Here is a 19423-nt window from a genome sequence, read left to right on the forward strand (position 1 = left end):
GATCATGTTTTGATTACGATAGACTTATTTTCTTTCATCTCCATGCCTGTAATTACCATTTTAAAACATGAACATGCATTAATTTTTAATGGAAAGAAAAAACAAACATTTCAAGAGTTTAAAAAGCTAGGAGATGAAGCCGTATATGTGGTTGTGTATTTAAACAGCTCTGAGGGTTTCTGATCCCTTGTTTTCTCTTTGTGGCCAGAGTTTTGTAACCACACATTTCTTTTGGCTATTTGTGAATTTACACAATTGACCCTGTACTCTAACGCCATGGCCAGTTAGGATTTCTGTTCCCAATAAAAATAAGCTATCTTTGGGGATTCTCAGTGTGAACTGAATTTTGGAAATTTCTCCACAGCGTGTGACTCAGTCTTTGTTTATTTTTAAAACTCCAGGACTATATTAGAATAGCCTGTTTTATTAAATATATGTAGATATTTATTTGTGTTTAATTTACTGTTTTTCAAGAATTATACAATCACATGATTTAGTAATTAAAATTTTAAAGTTAAATAATTAATTTAAAAATATATGTACAGTGATCTCCGTGTCCAATACGCCATCTGTTTATTTTCTCAGCACCGCACTCTAAGGAACCACTGTTTAAAAATTCTTGTGAATATTTCCAAAGTTTCTATCAGCTTGTGTACATAAATACTAATATATATTATTTTCCTGTATTTTTATTCAAAAAACAACACATTTTACACCTTGTCCAACACCTAGCTTTTTCACTTAACAATGTGTCTTTTCTTATCCCTATATAAGTAGCTTCCTTTTTCCTCGTTACAACTACGAAGGACCCCGTGTGTGGATTTGTGGATTCACCATAATTTCCTTAACCAGTCCCCTGCTGATGGACAGTTGGGTTGTTTCTAATCTATTGCTGTTACCAACAGCACTATAATGACTTATATGTACATCTCATAGCCATGCAGAGATATCCACAGAATAAATTTCCAGAAGTGAAATTGCCAGGTCACAGAGTATAAACCTCTGTAATTCTAATACCCCTGTGATCCTGATTGCCGAGTTATTCTCCATCAGGAAGGTTGACACTTGTACCAGTAATACTTCTGAGTGCCTGATTCCTCACACCCTTGCCAAAAGAGTGCTTTGCCTTAAGTTTAGTTGTTGCCATTCTGATATGTGCAGAGAGAAAATGAAGTACATTTTAATTTGGTTCCTCTTTCTTGAGGAAGCTTTAGTATGTTTTCCCACGTACGAGCCTTTCCTCTTGTGTGAAAACTGTTTACCACCTTCATTCATTTTGATTGTTAGGACATATCTTATGGATTTCTAGATATCCTTTGTATTAGAGAAATAGCCCTTCTTGGTAACTGTACCTACCTAGCTGGAATATGTGTCCAAGGACAAGAGATTCTGAAAGAGGCTGCCCTCTAGGTTGCTGGAGCCAACAGGATGCATTTGAAATAAGACTGATGACCATTCAAGGAAGTGCAAGGGCTCCATCCCACAGGTAGCATCGAGAACAGGTTTCACATCAGGCCAGTCTGGGTTTTCAGCTTTTGTGTTGTCTGCTTACAGTGTCATTTAGAGCAAGTCACTTAGCATCTTTGAATCTTGGTTTTGTTACCTGTAATATAAAGCTTACCCATTACTTTGGGTTATAATGAATAAACATAGAATCTGAAACTACAGTGATTACACAGGTAACCACCCAGATAGCTGAAAACACTCACAACGCTCCTGAGGGTTAACTCAGCCTTTACCTTAAACGTGAAGATACAGCAGGAAGAGAAAATGTGAACAATCATGGGGGCCCTAGGGACTCCCAGCTGCAGCTCCCCAGGGTCCTTTCTCACGTGCGTAGGTGCTGCTCTGTCTCTGGATTGTGAACCACAAAGATATGTGCAAGGAATGTTGGTTTTAGCGGAACTCAAGGAAGAGTTTTTCGTGATATCTTAATACCCTACTGGTGATGTAGCCAAGCCATTAACCAGATGTAAACTACCCGTCTATACATCCCAAAACAGTGTAGGTCTCTCCAGAGATTTTGGAACTTGCCATAGCACATTATAAATCTCTAACTAGCTCATCTCATCGTCCTTAGCCAAGGGTCAGTACCAGACCTCCAGACATCCCTGGAGATAAGCACAGAGTGATCCCAGTCCAGCTCTAAAGAGAACCCTACCTTGCACACAGGTACATGGGGGTCCTCGGAAACTATTGCTTCCTTTCCCTTCCCCTTTACCTGGAACAAACCTGCCTTTGCCTTCACCAGGACTTTTTTTTCCTACAGCTCAGGGGAGACTGTCACCAGTGTGACCAGCTTGGCCCCATTGCACCCCAAGAAGGGCAAGAGGCGGAAGGAGAAAGCGGACGTTCCTCCCGCAGTCCCTGCCAAAGGTAGGAAGCTAGCCAGCGGTCACCCGCATGGAGAGCACCTGGGGTCTGATGTGAGATCAGGACAGGAGAGTAGGCAGGTGGAGGACATGACATCTCTGATGATATGGTCTGGAGAGCCCCACCTAGATTCTGGTCATAAATAAGCCCTGTCCCTAAGGTGGGCTGGGGGCCATGCCATTGGCCATGCATGGCTATGGCGGGGAGCTGTTGGGGGGGGGGGGTTGACCTCTATAGACTATTCCAAAGTGTATTTCCCTTCGAACTACTAACATGCTCTGTCCATAGCAGGGTAGGGCGAGGGGATGTTAGCATCCTCTTGGTTCATTCAAGGGAAAGAAGGTTCTTTGATTTCCCTAAAGATGAAAACCAGGTGTGTAATTTATTTTGGATTTGTTCTGGGGATAAAATGAGGTTTATTCCGTGATTCCAGTTATGACTTAGAGCAACATAAATGAGGAAGATGGGCATTTCCTGAGGCGAGATCTAAAACTGTCTGTAGATAGTTCCTAAAAAAACTGTGGCCAATTTAGGAGAAGGTCATACATCAAAGGATTTGATATACAGTTGGGAATACAAGGGTTGCCCAGGTGAATAATTTAATAACAAGACAAGATCCATTTTATCCTCAGTTAGGGCTTCCCAGAATGGCCCCTAGGCACCCTTTGGGTCCTGTGGTGGAAGTTAGCGGTACTGAGACTGAACATATACTAGGTGGACCGAAGGGGCCGGGAGGCATGGGCGTTCTGGGAGGCATGACACATGTGGATCTGGGGAGGGAAGGGAGCGGCACTTGCTCTGGGCCAGGTGGTGTACTGCTGTGTTGTCTCATTCAGTCAGCGTAGCCGGTGCCCTACCTTGCCATAGACGAAAAGGAGACTCAGAGAACCATGTGGTAGAGCCTGGCTTTGAGTTCAAGTCCCAAATCATCTAAATACTAGTTAGTTACATGAAGTTGGGGGCGAAGAGCCTTGGTTTCTTCCTCTGTTGGATGGGGACAATAAGACCCTCCCTGATGACCTCCCAGGGCTGCTGTGAGGGTCAAAGGTCACCACTGTCAGTGTTCGCATGCAGCTAGGAGGAAGCCCCAGAGAAGGTCCCAGCCTCAGCTTTTACCGTGTGCATCTGCTTCTCACCTGCACATCTGACCTGTTTGTAGCGGGCGGTGTTTTATGCTGTGGTTTTATTGACCTTGTTGAGGGGAGAGGATGATGTGTCCAAAGGTTAGGAGAGGATTGCCCTCCCCTGAGGGGCACCAGCCTAGCTGTTACCTGGATCAGAAACTAGAGTTCTTCCACAAGGGCAGGAAGGAGCCCTAGAGTCTCTATGTTTGTGGTGCTCATGGTATGTGGGCATTAAGAGTTCTGGGAGGAATTGCAAACTAAACCCTTGGCATGCTTCCACAGCTCCCATCGCCGCCACATTCCATAAACCAAAGCTGCTGAAGCCGCAAAGGAAAGTCGCCCTGGTGAGTAGCCACATTCTCCGTGTTGTCCCCTCAAGCCCTAAACATACTCTGGTCCAAGGAGTACCTTTATTAACTCAAAACACGCGCCAAGTTCTTGCTGCTTTGTTCTCAAGCAAAACCGTTCTCTCTTCTTGGGTCAGCTTTTGAGCCAGCTTTTCTCCACACCTAGTTCCCTGAGTGGCTTTTTAAAAACCCCGATGGAATTACTTTTAATTATCAATGCTCCTTTTCAAAAAGAAGGAAAAAAATCACACTGAGTAATGTATAAAATAGAAAGTGGACCAGCCTGTATAAATCTGTCTTGATAACCACTCTGAGAGACTGCTGAAAAATCTTCCAGAAAATATGTTATACCTCTTATTTTGAAATGCTTGTAGACGTATGGAAGAGTTAGAAAGATGGTACAGAGTTCGTGTCTACCCTTCGCCCAGCTTCTCCTAATGTTAACATCTCATGTGGCCGTGATGTATTTGTCAAAACTGAGAAGTTACCATCAGCATGTTACCATTAACTGCACTCCAGACTTGGATCAGCTTTCAGCAGTTTTCCCACGAATGTTCTTTATCTGGTGCAGGATCCCATTGCATTTTGTGGTTGTGTCTCCTTCACCTCCTCAATCAGGGCCAGCGCCTCAGTCTCTGCTTCTATGGCCTTGACACTTTTAAAGAGTAGTAGCTACATTTTTTAGAGTGTCCCTTGATTTGGGTTTCTCTGAGCTTTTCTGATGATTAGAAATGAGATTATAAATTTGAGGGAAGAACAACACAGAGGAGATATGCCTTTCTCATCGAGTCCCATGGAAGGGACGCGCTGTGATGTTGACCTTGACCACTTGGTGAAGGTGGGTCTGCCAGGCTTCTTCAGAATAAAGTCACTATTTTTTGCTTTCCATTCTCTACTTGTTACAAGCCTGTCACTAAGTCCAGGTCACACTCAAGGGGAGGAAAGTGAAGCTGCACTTCCTGAAGGGAGGGGTCTCAAAGACTTTGAGGACACATAGGAAAAGCACTGTAGTAATTAATAGGTATTTTAGGGGAGATACATCAAGCCTGTGCAAGTAACCCATTTTTCCTTGAACTTTTGTCTACTCATGAGAGCGTTCATCAGTGGATTTTGCTTGCAGCACTTATTACTATGGTGAACTGATGGCGACTTTGTTTTTCTCAATCCGCCTCCATTTACTACTTGAAATTCTTCTATAAGGAAGAGCTGGATCCCCTTCCTCATTGATTTATTCACTAATTTCTTTATATCAGTATAGATGCATGGAGATTTAATTTGTTTGTAATTGTATTGTTCTTTTGTTGCTGATTTTGTTCATCAGCTGTGTATTTGTGTGAGAGAGAGAGAGAACAGGGGGAGAGAGAAAGAGAGAGGGAGAGAGAGGAAGAGAAACTGGCAAGCCAGCTCTAAAATGTGTAAGTACTATGAAGGGCCGAGATAATCTTGAAGGAAAAGAACAAGGTGGAGAATTTATATACCAATTCACAAGATTTATATTAAAGCCACAGTAATTAAGCTGTATATTAAGTAATGGTATTAGCACAAGAATAGACAAATAAACCAAAGGAACATAATAAAGAGACCCAAACATATCTACATATGTATTGTCACTTGATTTTATGACAAAAGTGACATTGCAGTGCAGTGAAGAAGGGATTATCTTTTCAATATATGGTGATGGGTCTGTAGGATCTCCACATGAAAAACAATGATCCATGACCTGTACTTCACACCACGCACACAAATTAATTAGAGAAGGTTCATACACTTAAGTATGAAAGGTAAAAATAATGCTTCCTAAAACAGCATAACTACGTAAGGTCAGGGCAAGCAAAGAATTTTCAAACAAGATACATAACATATCAGCCACGAAGGAAAAGATTGAAAAGTTCGGATTACCATAACCTTTAGAAGGTCTATTCTGATTAAAGATATCAGGACAAGAATGGAAAGGGAAGCCACCAATTGGGAGAACATATCTGCCACACAAATATCTGATGAAGGATTCTTATCTAGAGTTTGTGAATACCTACAAATCAATAAAAACAGAAAAAGACAACACTACAAAAAAACAGGCAGAAGTCTTAAACATGTGCTTCACCAAAGAAGACATACACACAGCCAACCAACACATGAAAAGTGTTTAATCTCATTGGCATCATGGGAATAGAGGTTTAAAGCAGAAAACCAGTTCACATCTCCCAGGATGACTACAGTGAAATACTTACATGGTTTCTTTTTTTTTCTGCCTGTTTTTCTCTGATCCGTTTGGAATTTAGGAATGGATCCAATTTTATCTGTCATTCTTTTTTTGTTTGATTCTTTTTTATTTAACTTTACATTTCATATTTCAATAATCACTACTTGCCAATTTCATTATACTTCATCACTACATTCTAAACAGTTATTTAAACTTAACTTTTACTAGTTCTGTTATTACTTTTTCTTGAATCTAATGTCTTCCCCCCAAATATATTTGCCTTTACATTTGAGCAGTTTGTCTGTGAATGGAATTCTGGTTTCATAAACGTTTTCCACTCTGTTCTGGGAAATATGCTTAGCACTTTATGTGCATTTCTGTTTGCTTCCCATATTGCTCAGCGTAAATGCCACACTCCTTACTGTGGCCTCTGATGCCTTATATCATGCAAGCCACACATGTAATTTAAATTTTCTAGTAGCCACAATAAGGACGTAAAAACAAACAGGTGAAGACCAATTTTAATAATGTGGCTTATATAAGCCAGTATGTCAAAATGTCATTTAAACATGTAACCCGTATAAAAATTACTAATGAAATATTTTACATGCTTATTATTCTGCTAAGTCTTCAAAATCCAGTGTATCTGTTAGGCTTCCTGCACCTCTCATCTCAGAGCCACAGCTCCAGTGCGTGATAGCCACGTTTGGCTGTGGCTACCATAATCAGACAGTGTAGCCCTATAATGGTCTCACCCCGTGACCTCCTTGACATCATTTTTACAGCTGTTCCCCTTCCTTGTTCCCCTCTCACCATTCTGTCCTCCTTGCTAGTCCTTAAAGATACCAAGCATGTTCTGGTAGGGCCTTTGTATCTGCTGTCTGCTCTGCCTGGACCGTCCTCCCCAGGATATGCCTGTGGCGTACCACTCACCCTGTAGGGTCTCCATTCAAACATCACATCAGTGGAGAAGCCTTCCTGAAACCCTGTGTAAAATACCACTCACCATCTGAAGGCACTCCCTGTGAGAGGCATCCTGACGAACTTTCACGTGTATCTGTTAATTGCCTTTCTCTTCTCAGAATGCAAGGTCCGTGAAGGCAGGGAGGTTGTCTGTTGTGGACACTGCTGTGTTCTCCACGCCAGAGCAGTAAGCCCCCCGCCCCCAACCCCCAGATTTGCCTGTGAGGACACACAAGCACGCTCTTCTAGCAGGACAGGGATGTGTTAGTGATTTTGCACACCAGCTTTCGGGAGTAGGTTCTGTCATTCTGCTTTGATAGATGGGCACAGTGAGACTCAGTCAGTAAGGTGACAGATGACGACTTACCCAAGGTTGTCCAGCTTGTGGGTTGCAGTCGGAACTTGAACTTCTGTCCTTCTGAATCCAAAGCATAGAGTTTTAACCAGCTTGTTCGAAACCTTGTCTCATAGTGGAACCTGGTTCTTTGTGCGTGATTCTGACATCCTGTCACGGCTCAGCCTTGCCCCTGACCTTCCTCTTCTGTGCCCAGGTTTGCTGCCATTCTCCTGGACAGGATGGTTCCTCTGTTTCCCAAGGAGAGCCTCCTTTTGCCTGCAATGAATTGTGGGTTCTGAAGGGCTATTCATACAGTGTGATTCCATCTGGTTAATATCATTGAAAATTCCTCATCAGTTCTGCTCTGTTGACTGATGACCTGACATGACCTGTCATATCCTCAAATGCAGCAGGGGAGGGTTTTTTTTTGCTGATTTTAATGGATCTCTGGTCATTCGGTGGACTTTGGGAAACGCAGTTGCACACAGAGGCTAAAACTGTCAACTTTCCTTAGAGCATCCTGCATCCCATCCGTGAGGGTCAGTCTCCCCAGAGAGTCTGAGCTCACTCTTCCCCAGCTGTGCACATCACTGCACATCTGTGTGGGTATGTGTGTATCTTTTCCGGATCTCTTCTTCTCAATCCCCATATTTATCAACAACCTAAAGCATGATTATACTTTATAAATTTCCCCCATCTTACATTTTAAGTTGCTCAGGGCCTGTTGTTTCTGATCCAGTCTTTTACCCCCGGTAACAATAGAAACGGCTCTTTGTTGACATTCCACTGATAAATCCCAGGGATATATAAGAAAGAGCACTTTTTGCACGTCATCATATTTAATTCTCACCGTACGTCTCCCCACCCCCAGATTGGCCTGTGAGGACACACAAGCACTCCGTTTCAGAAAAGTGAGTTCCTACAGCCCACAACCTGGATAGCGCTGCATCTCCCATGAGGACAGTGCTGGTGCCCCAGTGGATGGGACGGTGTCAGCAGCCTTAGTCTGGAGCTATCAAATGCTGCCTTAAGCAGTTTGGGGCCACTTACAAACAAAGTAGATTCAGCAGCATTTTCAAAAATAACTGGTCTTAATTACCAGTTTTTGTTGTTAATTTTTTGTTTGTTTGAGCTGGCGTGCTCCTCTGGATGGAGGTTGAACATAGAAAATTCTTAATTTTCACAGAAAGGAAGTCAGGGCCGTTATATGCATTTCAAAATGGATTCTTTGTTTTATGGAAATATCTCCAATGACAGTTCTTAAATACCAGTTGCCCTTTGATCATTTAAGGTATGAAAAGACAAAATTTTTCTACCAAATTTTCCACAAACGAGTCCATTTGGAGACCAGTTTACACCTATAACAATACATAATATAGCAAAGAGCTGACTTTGAGTGGACCTCTGTCCGACCAGCATTTTAGAGTCAAAAATACCAGGCCTAGCGTCTGCAGTTTTGGTTAATATGAAGATTTATTTTCCCAGGAGGCCAGCATTGACCTCAGTCTCAATCTGGTCGATATTTCTCTCTCAAATCAATAAGTCTTGATGGCAGCTGAAACTAAAGTCGATAGCTACTTGTTGACTCATAAGGCCTCGGTGGGTAATTTAGAAAATAATTTGGCAACATCTTTTCTTTGGGTTCTGGTACCAGTTTATTCTGTAATTGCTGCATTTTGCTATAAAATCCATAAAACAGTGCTTCCTGGAGTGGTCACAGGCCACAGAGCCCTCCAGTCCCCCAGCCCCTTTCCAGAGTGATGTTGACACATGCTCACCCCAAGAAAGCACCCTGCCTGCCACCTCCACTGACTCACTGGCAAAAAGGGAGAACCCCTATTTATTGAGCACCTACTGTTTGCCAGCCCGTCTGCTAGGTGCTTTGTAGTCTCCATCTCCCTCATCTCTACTCCCGGTAGACCCTCAGACTCCAGGCAAAAATGACAAGCCTGGGTCCTTGTGTTTTCACCCTCAGAGTATTAACAAGTGGACGTCTTTTCTTATGTTTCCAAGGTAATGTGGCACTTTGCAAGAAATATATATACGAGAGACTAACAGTGGTTGGCAGGTTTAAAAAAACATGATAGGACTCAAGAAGAAAAAAAAAGCTGAGAAATGCATTTTAGACTTTTTATAATCAAGGTATCAAAACTGCTCTCCTGTATTTTAACAAAGCAACCAAACACAACAGCCTGCTGTCAAAGCTAGCTCATCAGCTCATGAGGCCTGTGTTATCACCGAGGCTGTTTCTGATGGACAATGTGATCCCTTTGTCCAACAGCCTTGCACGTTGACAGTGAGTCATTATTCCGATATATCAGTGGTTCTTCATCCTTAGGGGGCCAAGACGCACTTTCACAAAACTCAAAATGTGTAATCTTTCCTTCCAGTTGGGGGTGGGGGATGGGCACTGGCTCAAAGACCCCCTGAGGCCTTCTGAGGACCTCCATTTCCTCCCTGTGGTTTAGGGATCCCTGAACCCACTGAGCTAATTCACACTCTCCCAGGAAAAGCTGTCATTGCTTCCTTGTTTCAGAAGAAACAGAGAAAGCCGGAAATGCATTTGATTTCTTTTTCTTGCCTTAGGTCACCTATTGATTCAGAGACCAGGTGGAGGAAGAGAAAACAGTTTTCTCTGTGAAACAAACAAAACTTCTCTGTGAAGGCGAGACCTTGGTAGCAACAGGGACCGTGAGCTGGAGGGGAGGGTGGGCAGCGTCCCCAGACCAACTCACAGAGGAGGATGCAGTCCGTGGGCTCCTTCTGCCTCAGGGTCACACTGCCTTACTGAGTCCTCACCTCTGAGTCCTCTCCCTCCGTAATTAAGTCACTCGTATGTAGCACTCGGTAGCCAGAAAGGTCAGGTCGCCCCTGTTCTCTAAGGAGAAAACTGTCACTTATGAGCAAAAGACTGAAGACAGGAAAATTAGGAACATCAGGGGCTTAACCACCACAAGTTTCCCAGTGGGTCTCTCGTATCCTGTCTCCTCCTCTGAGCCACCTCCACATTGCTGCCTAGGGATTTTTCTAAAACACAGCTCCAGTCATGTCATTTCCCTGCTTAAGATACTCTCATGGCTCCCCCTTGCCTCCAGGAAGAAGCATGGCTTCCTGCAAGCTGTGGCTGTCATCATCTCTCTCCCACTCCACCTCGCCACCCCATGTCGTCGAGGTCCTCTTCCCACTGGCCCCACTGGCTCTGTCCTGCGCCTGCTACCCCGCTCATCCTCGCGCAGAGCTGCCGCTCACCTCTACGATGTGGATCACTCACCACCTTCTTTTTGAGGCCTCCTGTCCCTTCAGCCCCACTTCTCCACAAATCTGGACTCTCCGAGACATCAGAGTTATGCTCTGCATGCCAGGGACCTCCTACTGCCAACTCTCACAGCACTTTTCAGTTCATCTGCTACTTCTCACCCCTCAATGCATTGGCGCCCTTGCCCTTAGAGGTAAACGTGGGTCGCCTGCCATCACCCCAGCTGACGGCTTTCCCTCCTGGCTCTCGCCCCTCCCCAGATAACAAGGCTGGCTTCGCCTCCTCCACCTCTCTAGAGTGTGACCTGTTTCTGGGCTCCTCGTTTCCTTGAACACATTGCCTGGGAGGGTCAACACAGGTGCAGCAGCCACCTGTGCAGCCCACTGGTTCCCTAACCTGGGTCTTCAAGTCAGTTCCGCCCTGGTTCTTCTGACTGTTTATGATACACCCCCTGGAAGCTCCACGTGCACCCCACACGGCACACACAGACCTCATGACCTACCCTGTGATGCCCTTGCAGTCCAGAATCTAGGTGCTTCGTCTCCCTCACCCCCATGTCCACTGATGACCAAAACCTGTTTGTTACTTCTCAGGAGCCTGGGCTTGTCCCTTTCCTCCGAACCCTGCCATGGCTGGCTCCCACGCCTACCATCTCCCCATCCATCTGAAGTCATGCTAACCTACCTGACTTGACGTTCTCCTCCACTAGAACCAAATGGTTCCTTTTTACAAAGTGAACTCTAGGTTTCTTTTACTGCGAGGGCTGTTCACTCTAGACACCTTAGGTAGTGCAGACAGTGGGAACAGTTTTTTTTAAAAATTGTGTTAAAATACACATAACATAAAATTTACCATCTTAACCATTTTTAAGTATACAGTTAAGTGGTGTTAAGTATATTCACATTGTCGTGCAAATAATTTCCAGAACTCTTTTCATCTTGCAGAAGTCAGTACTCATTTAATAACAACTCTCCACTCTCCCTCCCCCAGCCCCTGAAAACCACCCTCTACTTTGTCTATAAATTTGACCACTCTGAGTACCTCATATAAGTAGAATCATATGGTGTTTATCTTTTTGTGACTGGCTTATTTTACTTAGCATACCATTGTCAGGGATCATTTACGTTGCAACATGGGTCAAAATTTCCTTCCTTTTTTAGGCTGAATGATATTTCAGTTTATGTGTATATACTACATTTTGTTTATCCATTCATCTGTCGATGGACACTTGGGTTGCTTCCACATGTTACCTATTCCTAATAATACTGCTGTGAACGTGGATGTACAAATATCTCTTTGAGTCCCTGCTTTCAAATTTTGGGGATATATACCTAGAAGTGGAATCCCTGGATCATGTGGTAGTTCTGTTTTTAATTTTTTGAGGAACTGCTATGTTCTTTTCCATAGTGGCTGCACCATTTTACATCCCCCAAAACAGTGCACAAGGGTCCCCATTTCTCTACATTCTTGCCAACGCTTGTTATTTTCTGTTTGTTTTTTTTTTAATAGTAGCCAACCTACTGGGTGTGAGATGGTATTTCATTGTGCTTTTGACTTGCATTTGCATAAGGATTAGTGATGTTGGGTATCTTTTCATGTGCCTCAAATGCCTTTTCATTGGCCATTTGTATATCTTCTTTGGAGAAACACCTGTTCAAGTCTTTCCCCCATTTTTAAATCAGATTGTTTTTTGTTGTTGTGTTTGTAGAAGTTCATATATTCTGGATATTAACCCCTTTTAGATAAATAATTTGCAATATTTTCATCTATTCTGTAGGTTGCCTTTGCACTCTGGTGATTGTGTCCTTTGATGCCCAGAAGTTTTAAATTTTGATTAGCATTAAAGTCATCAACAACCTGCCCATCACTGTGTCCCCAGTGGGGGACCTGGGATCTGCAGACTATGTGTGGAATGAATGAACAATTGAGGGCAGAGATCTGAGATTGGAGCTCTCAGTCCTCACTGCTCAATGTGATGTCCATGGACCAGCAGCCGGGCATCACCTGGGAGCTTGTTGGAAAAATAGAAGCTCAGGCCCCACCCTAGATCTACTGAATTAGAGTCTGCAATTCAACAAGGTCCCAGGTGAATCTGATGAACATTAAAGTTTAAGAAGTGGGGCTCTAAGTAACTTAACAAACAGTAGCCAGCCCCGGTTGGGTCATTGCTGGTGGGACAGAGTCATCACCTGCCACCTCCAGAGACAGTTGTATGTACATTTAGTGAGACAGTTCAGCCTACTTGGGAGGGTGGTGAGTTTTCTTATTTATCAACAAAGAGAGAATTAAACATGAGAATCTGCTTCTAAGGGGTATTGTGACTCTCTTTTATTTCTGAAAACCTTTCCTGGACAGCTCATCTCCATCTCAGCTGAGTCTAGCCATGTCCTGTTATCTCCTAGGACCCCTCACAGTCACAGGTAGAGAATTCTGACATGTAGGCAATGTGTGACCAAGACTTGAGTTTAAAGTCTGCAGTAAACCTGCTTCCTCTCATGGAATCTGAAAGATCAGAGCACTTAAAACAGAGAGGGACGAGGTTCATTCCATCATAGTTGAAGGGAATCTGTCTTAGGAGCGGGCCTTCCACCCAGGTCAGCCCAGGACTAAGATACCAGCCCTGTTCAGCATTTGCTTGGTGTCAGAAAAGAAATCCCCTCTTCCAGCTCAGTTTTCACTATCAAGAATGTACTTCCAAGACCAAAAAGAGTTTTTCTCTGATCAGTAGCAGAAAAGGGCTTTGAGGCACATTAGACACCAGTGATAGAATTCTGAAAGGATTTTAATAATAACCCAAATCCCAGCAAAATTATTTCCAGAGGACACGCATTTCAAGTTTCTTGAAGGATGTTTATAATAAGCTGGAGAATTTCTCTTGTTGTCGCTAAATGTGCTAGCACTGGTTTCAGTTAAATTTTACATGAAAAGGATATATTAACCTGCATAAAATATGTTCATAATCTCAATTTAAAATTAAAAAGGAGGAAAAAACCCACAACCACATGAACAATATATTGCCCCAAGTAAAAGCCTTGGGAAAAAAACAAAAACTTTGCTTGTACCACACTAGTACCATTTTTACAGAGATAAAAATTCTATGCCCCCCTCGGTAGACATGCACATCCCATTATTGTCACAGGGAGTTATGTATGTCGACTGGAGGGAAGAATAGATGCCGGGGCTTCGGAAGGGATGAGAGTGGGGAGAACAGAAGTCATTTCATTCCATGGGCTTCCTTCAGTCTGGGGAGGGCAGGCGGCTGGGCCTCGAGTAAGTGGGAATGTGATCACCAAGGAGGCGAAATCAGGCCTCCCCGAAGTGGCAGTGGGAACGTCCCATGTTAGGGACTCTTAGCCCTTCCCCGCAGGCCATGAGGTCCGTGCCAAGGCCCCTCTGGTGCCTCACGCTGTCTCCAAACAGCTACGGGGCTGCGTGCTTCTCAGCTGCATCACAGGCCAGTGGAGGTTGGTTGAGGCTCTGATGTTATTAACAACGGGCCAAGTGAAGCCCTAACTTTCAGGAATCTTTTAAGACTGGTAGCACCGTAAGCACTCATTGGGAACCCCCATTGGGGAAACGATGAGAATCCTCTAGAAGTGATGCAGAGAGAGTCTGCCTCGCCCTGTTCTAGAGGGTAGTGTGGCTTTGTGCTTGCAGGAGGCAGGTGATTTCGGAATTGACCGCCTTGGAGCTGTGTTTCTCCAATTTGCTGCATCCAAGATTCCTTTGGATTGTTTTGCTGTCTTCCACTCAGTGTTGGCAGGCAGTGTATAAGGTGCTATGGGGACAGGAGCCTTGGAGCCCCTGGCCGAAGTGAACAGGCAGCAGAGAGGTGAGCTGGGCCTGGGGATGGCCCAGGCCTGAGGCAGGCCCAGAGGTCCAGCAGGTCTAGTCCCTTGAGTGACCCCGCCTGGTTGCACAGGCCCACCCTGCTCCTGGGGGTCCTGAGCCCACACTGGGGCAGGCCCATCCCTGTGTGTTTGCAAGGAAGGTCCCTGCAGAGTGGTAGCTTATTTCCATCTCGGCTCAGCTGATTTGCTGCCTTTATTGGGCACTGCATTGCTGGGATCATTGCACTGCTGGGAAATATTTTTTTTAACTTTTTCACTCTATTTTATTTTTGTAATCTCATGGAACAATGTCATTTGTGCTCACATTTGATTTTTTTTCTAAAAAGCCTATTTCGTTTAAAACTTCAGTTCTGAGTGCAGAGCACTTCAGAATTGTTATTAAAAGACTTTTTCAATCTCAAATAGAGAATACTAGAAATGAATTGATGTTTTGGAAAAAAAGAAAAGAAAAAGAAAGCATCATCAACCTATCTGTAGCATCAAGCTAGGCATCCAAACTATCAGGAAGAAAATTTCTATGTGAAACTGAGTTCATGACAAACTAATAGTACATTCAGGGGATTTTGTTTCCCTAGCCAGATTCAATTCTCATTTATTATTATAACCTCCTAAAACTGAATTTATAAATTCCAACAAGCACATGTGATGCAATAAGACACAGCCCTGTGAGTTAAGATGAAAGTGTGCATAGAAAGATGGTGAGTACGAGCTAGGAATTCAGTCATAGGTGCCCACTGCCCATGTCACATATGAACCCAACAAATAAGCTAGCGTGCCTACTACTGTTCTGTATTTGCTCTTAATACTTGGTTTGCGCCCTGTACATTGTGTCTGTGACATAACGCTGGTGGTGGTGGTGGTGGTGATGATATACGCACTTCACTTTTATGGCACTTGCCCATGCAGGCACTGGCCCAGTGTTTACCAGGACGAATGTTTGGATGACCCTGACGTATGCATTGTAATGTCTCCATCTCACAAATGAGGCAGGGGAGGCACAGGGAGGTACTACCAGCACAAACTCCCCCTCCAGGAAGCAGCAGAGCTGGATCTGACCAGGCACTTGGCCCCCAGCTCCTGTTCTTCCTCACTGGACTCTGGGGTCTGCTTCCTGCCATCAAAAGCACTCAGCAAAGTCCTAGTCCACTGGGTCTCAGGGTGTTTCTGTCCTGACTTTACTGGATGGGTTTTCATGATGAAAGCTGTAATGGTAATTCTGCCTGGGGTACCAGGAGTATGGCTGGCAATTCAGGATCTCCATTTGTTAAAACAGAAAGTAAAATTCTTCCTTGGGCCTCCTATGTACATATAAACTTATATCCATATATATGTGTGTATTCCCAAAGTGTGTGTACAGTCGACCCACAGTCAGTGTAGGTCATGGCTACGGATCATGACAAATCCATTTCTATGTGCCAAGTTCCCTAAAGACAACCCTATACAAAATGTTCACACATTGAATTGTCTTCTCATTAACAGTATATCGGGCTCATATTTCTACATCAGTACATATGGATCTACCCCATTCTTCTCATGATCACAAAGTGTTATTATTTCTTAATCATTTCTTAATCAGTCCCCAACTCTAATTTTTAACTCTTTGGATCAATGCTCTAGTGAATATCCTTTCAGATATAACTTTGCTTAATGATGTTTCTGTAGGAGAGATTTTTAGAAATGGGAATATGATGGCAAAGTATATCTGCATTTTTAATTTTGATAGATTCTGCCCAATTACCTTCAAAAGTGTTTTCCTGTTTTATTCTCCCACCAACAAAGGATGAGAATGAACATGTACTCAAAAACTCCCCAGTGTAGGATATCTATCTATCTATCTATCCAGCTATCTAGGTAGCTAGCTATCTACCTATCACCTATCTATCATTTAATCTATCTATCATCTATCTATATCTATCATCATTCTATCTATCCATCTATCTATCATCTATCATCTATCTATCTATCTATCTATCTATCTGTCTGTCTGTCTGTCTATCTATCTATCTATCTATCATCTATATTCTGTCTTTAAAACCATAAAGTTGAAAGCCATATGCAGATTTTATATGATTCCAAGTAATAGAACCCAGGTATCCTACTTCTCAGTAGACTGTCCTCATGGAAACCCTAGATAGGCTGAAAAAGAAAGGAGTCCCATGGTTCTGTCCATGATTTCTGAGAGCATCCGCTCCCTACCTTCCTGGAACCAAGGATATCCACAGGACAGTTTTTGATGAGTGTCAGACTGGTTTTCTTTCATTTTGTCTTATTTATTCACTCACTCATTCATTTAAAAATGAGCATTGAGTATCTCCTATGTGCCAGGTAGCACCTGGGTCGGGTCTCTTCCTAGGAGCTAAGTTATAAGCAGTGGCGTGCTCCAGCCCACTCCTGTTCACTGGAGAAAGCAAATCTCTTTGGCATCTTGAAATCAGCCATTGTGGGAGGATATACACATGTACATCAACAAATGCTACAAATGAGTTTTCTTCTTGGAGGGCCAGTTGCTCAGCAATTTCCTTGCACACCACTAGGTGCAGCAGTGGATAAGTTTGACAAAGTCACTGCTCGCATGGAGCTGAGTGGTGTGGTTAGAGGCTGGCTGTCGCACCAGCTCTGTCACTTGCTAGCTATTGACCCCAAGCCTACCATTTCTTTGCCTTGGTTTCTGAGGTCCAGTGGCCTTCAGCAGCATCCAGTACATGATGTTTTCCAAATGATCTCTGAGTATCTTCTTTTCTCTGCCTCTGAATATTTCAAAGAGACCAATTGTTAAAGCAACACGTGTTCGTTTCTGTGATAGAAATTATAGTCATAAGAAAAATCGAGCACTTGTGCAGCATTTACTGTTTAGCTACCAGGTAATTTTCCCAAGTTTGCTACATATATTAATGCATTTAATCCTCAAAATAACCCTGTGGGATAGGTACTCTTATGAATCGCCCTTTACAGATGAGGAAGCAGAGGCACAGAGAGGTTAAGTAACCTCCCCAGGTCACACAGCCAGTAAATAGCAGTCTTTCAGTCTCCAAGAGTCCATGCTCTTAAGTACCAGTAGACAGACCCTTGCCCAATCCAGTGACTCTAAAAGAGTGTTAAAGATTGCAGTTGATTAGAAGATCGAGAGTGTTCAGGATTGAAGACTCTCAGAGTGGACTTCTATGTAGAAGTAGGGAGCCAAGCAGTCTCTTCTTCAAATCATAAACATTCTCTTGAATAATACTGCCAGGAAAAGTACTTTTGGAGGGCAGCTGGGAAAACATACATCGACGGTCCATGGGGAAGAGGAAATGAGTGACTGTATTAGATCATGAAGCTCTCACTGTACCACTGTGGAAAGTTTCATGTATCAGGACTCTCCCCAAGAGCATTATCTATAATCACATTTTAGCTTCCAAAACATATGTTGGTGAAATCTAGAGATATCCATCTGTCTGATGACTTGTAAAGCCTCGGGCCTTTCAGTGCAAAGCTTCAGCACTTTCTAAAGCTGGTCACTTTTGTCTGTCCTCAGAGCAATTAGCCAGGGGCATGTGACTTTCCATCATGTCAAATTCATTCTGGGAATGCACTTTGCTAAACATCCGTTGAATTCTCCAGACTCAAGAGCATGATGTGAGTGTGCTCAGCTCGTGATTTCCGAATGACTTCATCCAACCCGAGGTGCCAGCACACCTGGATAAGACTTTAAAATCTTCATCTCCACCCAGGCTCCTCTGCTGAGTTACAGAGCCTGTCTGATCCTTCCAGAGTCCTAGAAAACACTGGGTTATTGGCCATTAGTCACTGGGTAACCGTGTGGAAGGGAAGCTGGGTGTGAGGTAGGACTCTGGGCAGATATAATTGCAAGGCTGATAAGAGGGCTGTAATGACAAAGGAAGTGGGCCTGAGGGGGCGCCTCTCTCTCCATGCACAGTAACAAGGGTCCTGGTCTCTAGGCCCTGGCTCAGATTGTCAAGGAGCGCCTAAGTCAGCTGTCACAACTGCCTGCTGGATTTGGGAATGCAGCTGGATTCCAGCTCCTGGCTCTGAGGGAGGATTCTGGTATCAGTTATACTGTTAGAGCCAGAGGTCCCAGTGGACCACTGGCCTCAGCTCCAAGTAGATGGTGAGAGTAGACCTGGCATGTGGCTCCAGTGGGTACCTCAAAAAATTCCCCTGAATTTTCTGTTCCTTCCCCACTGACACTTGACTTCATATTTCTATGAAATGGACACCTCTAATCAAGAGTCTGTTGCCACCTCACACGCAGCCTGGCCAATGCAGAGCCTGCAGCCTTGTCACCTCCATCCTGTGCTACTCAGAAGCACACCTGCTCCTTCCTTGGAGGTTGAGTCCTTTGTGGGTGAGACTGTGGAGAGAGACTAGTGGTCACCTGAAGGCATTCCCTCCTCCTTCGTCATCCTCTGATCAGCGTCAGCCCCACGTGTCTGCTCCTGGAGGCGCTCCCTCACGTCCTCTGTCCCCCACGTCAAGCCAGGCCTCTGATGAGCCCAGGGCAGCTCTCCTTATCCCGCTTCCCCTCTAGCTGGAGCTCTCCTGCCCGCTGAGCATGTGGGCCTGTTCTGAAAACACACTATCCAGAGGTTTGTGCCAATGAAGCTTCCCTGTTGTCTTTGGAAGGTCACTCTTTCCCCCTTGAGATGTCAAAGTCTGCTGTCTGCCTGGCTGGCTCACCTGGGTACAAGGCGTCCACATCGGAGCCTTAGTCACAGCTGGGAACCCTGTCCTTGTAAGTGGGTCACTGCCCGTGAGCAGAGCAGGGATCTTGGGCAGGCCTGCCTGGCTCTGAGTCCAGACGCCACCCAGCAGTGGCTGCAGGACCGTGAACAGGCACCTGCCCTTTAAAGCGTGTTTGCCCCTCTGTGAAGTGGGCATGACCACTGGCTCCACCTCACATACCTCAGGGCTGGTATGTGAGAATTGAATGAGTTAGTGACGATTAGTTAACATTTCCTGAGTTCTATCTCAG

The 19423-nt window shown here is 44.2% G+C and overlaps 1 protein-coding gene across 2 annotated transcripts in view; it reads left to right on the plus strand.

Moving 5' to 3' along the window:
• Window positions 1-19423, plus strand: part of VSTM4 (V-set and transmembrane domain containing 4) — an 84160-nt gene that overhangs the window by 55692 nt on the left and 9045 nt on the right. Inside the window, exons 6-8 of one of the 2 annotated variants that reach the window (XM_057736024.1) lie at window positions 2270-2376; window positions 3780-3841; window positions 12378-12778. In XM_057736024.1, the coding sequence (XP_057592007.1) occupies window positions 2270-2376; window positions 3780-3841; window positions 12378-12398 (190 nt within the window). In that variant the 3' untranslated portion in view covers window positions 12399-12778. Of the gene's footprint in view, window positions 1-2269; window positions 2377-3779; window positions 3842-12377; window positions 12779-19423 lie in introns of those variants that run through there. The other variant, XM_057736023.1, reaches the window with a different exon arrangement.

The sequence above is a fragment of the Hippopotamus amphibius genome, chromosome 5, assembly GCF_030028045.1.
Source record: "Hippopotamus amphibius kiboko isolate mHipAmp2 chromosome 5, mHipAmp2.hap2, whole genome shotgun sequence".
Taxonomy (NCBI): domain Eukaryota; kingdom Metazoa; phylum Chordata; class Mammalia; order Artiodactyla; family Hippopotamidae; genus Hippopotamus; species Hippopotamus amphibius.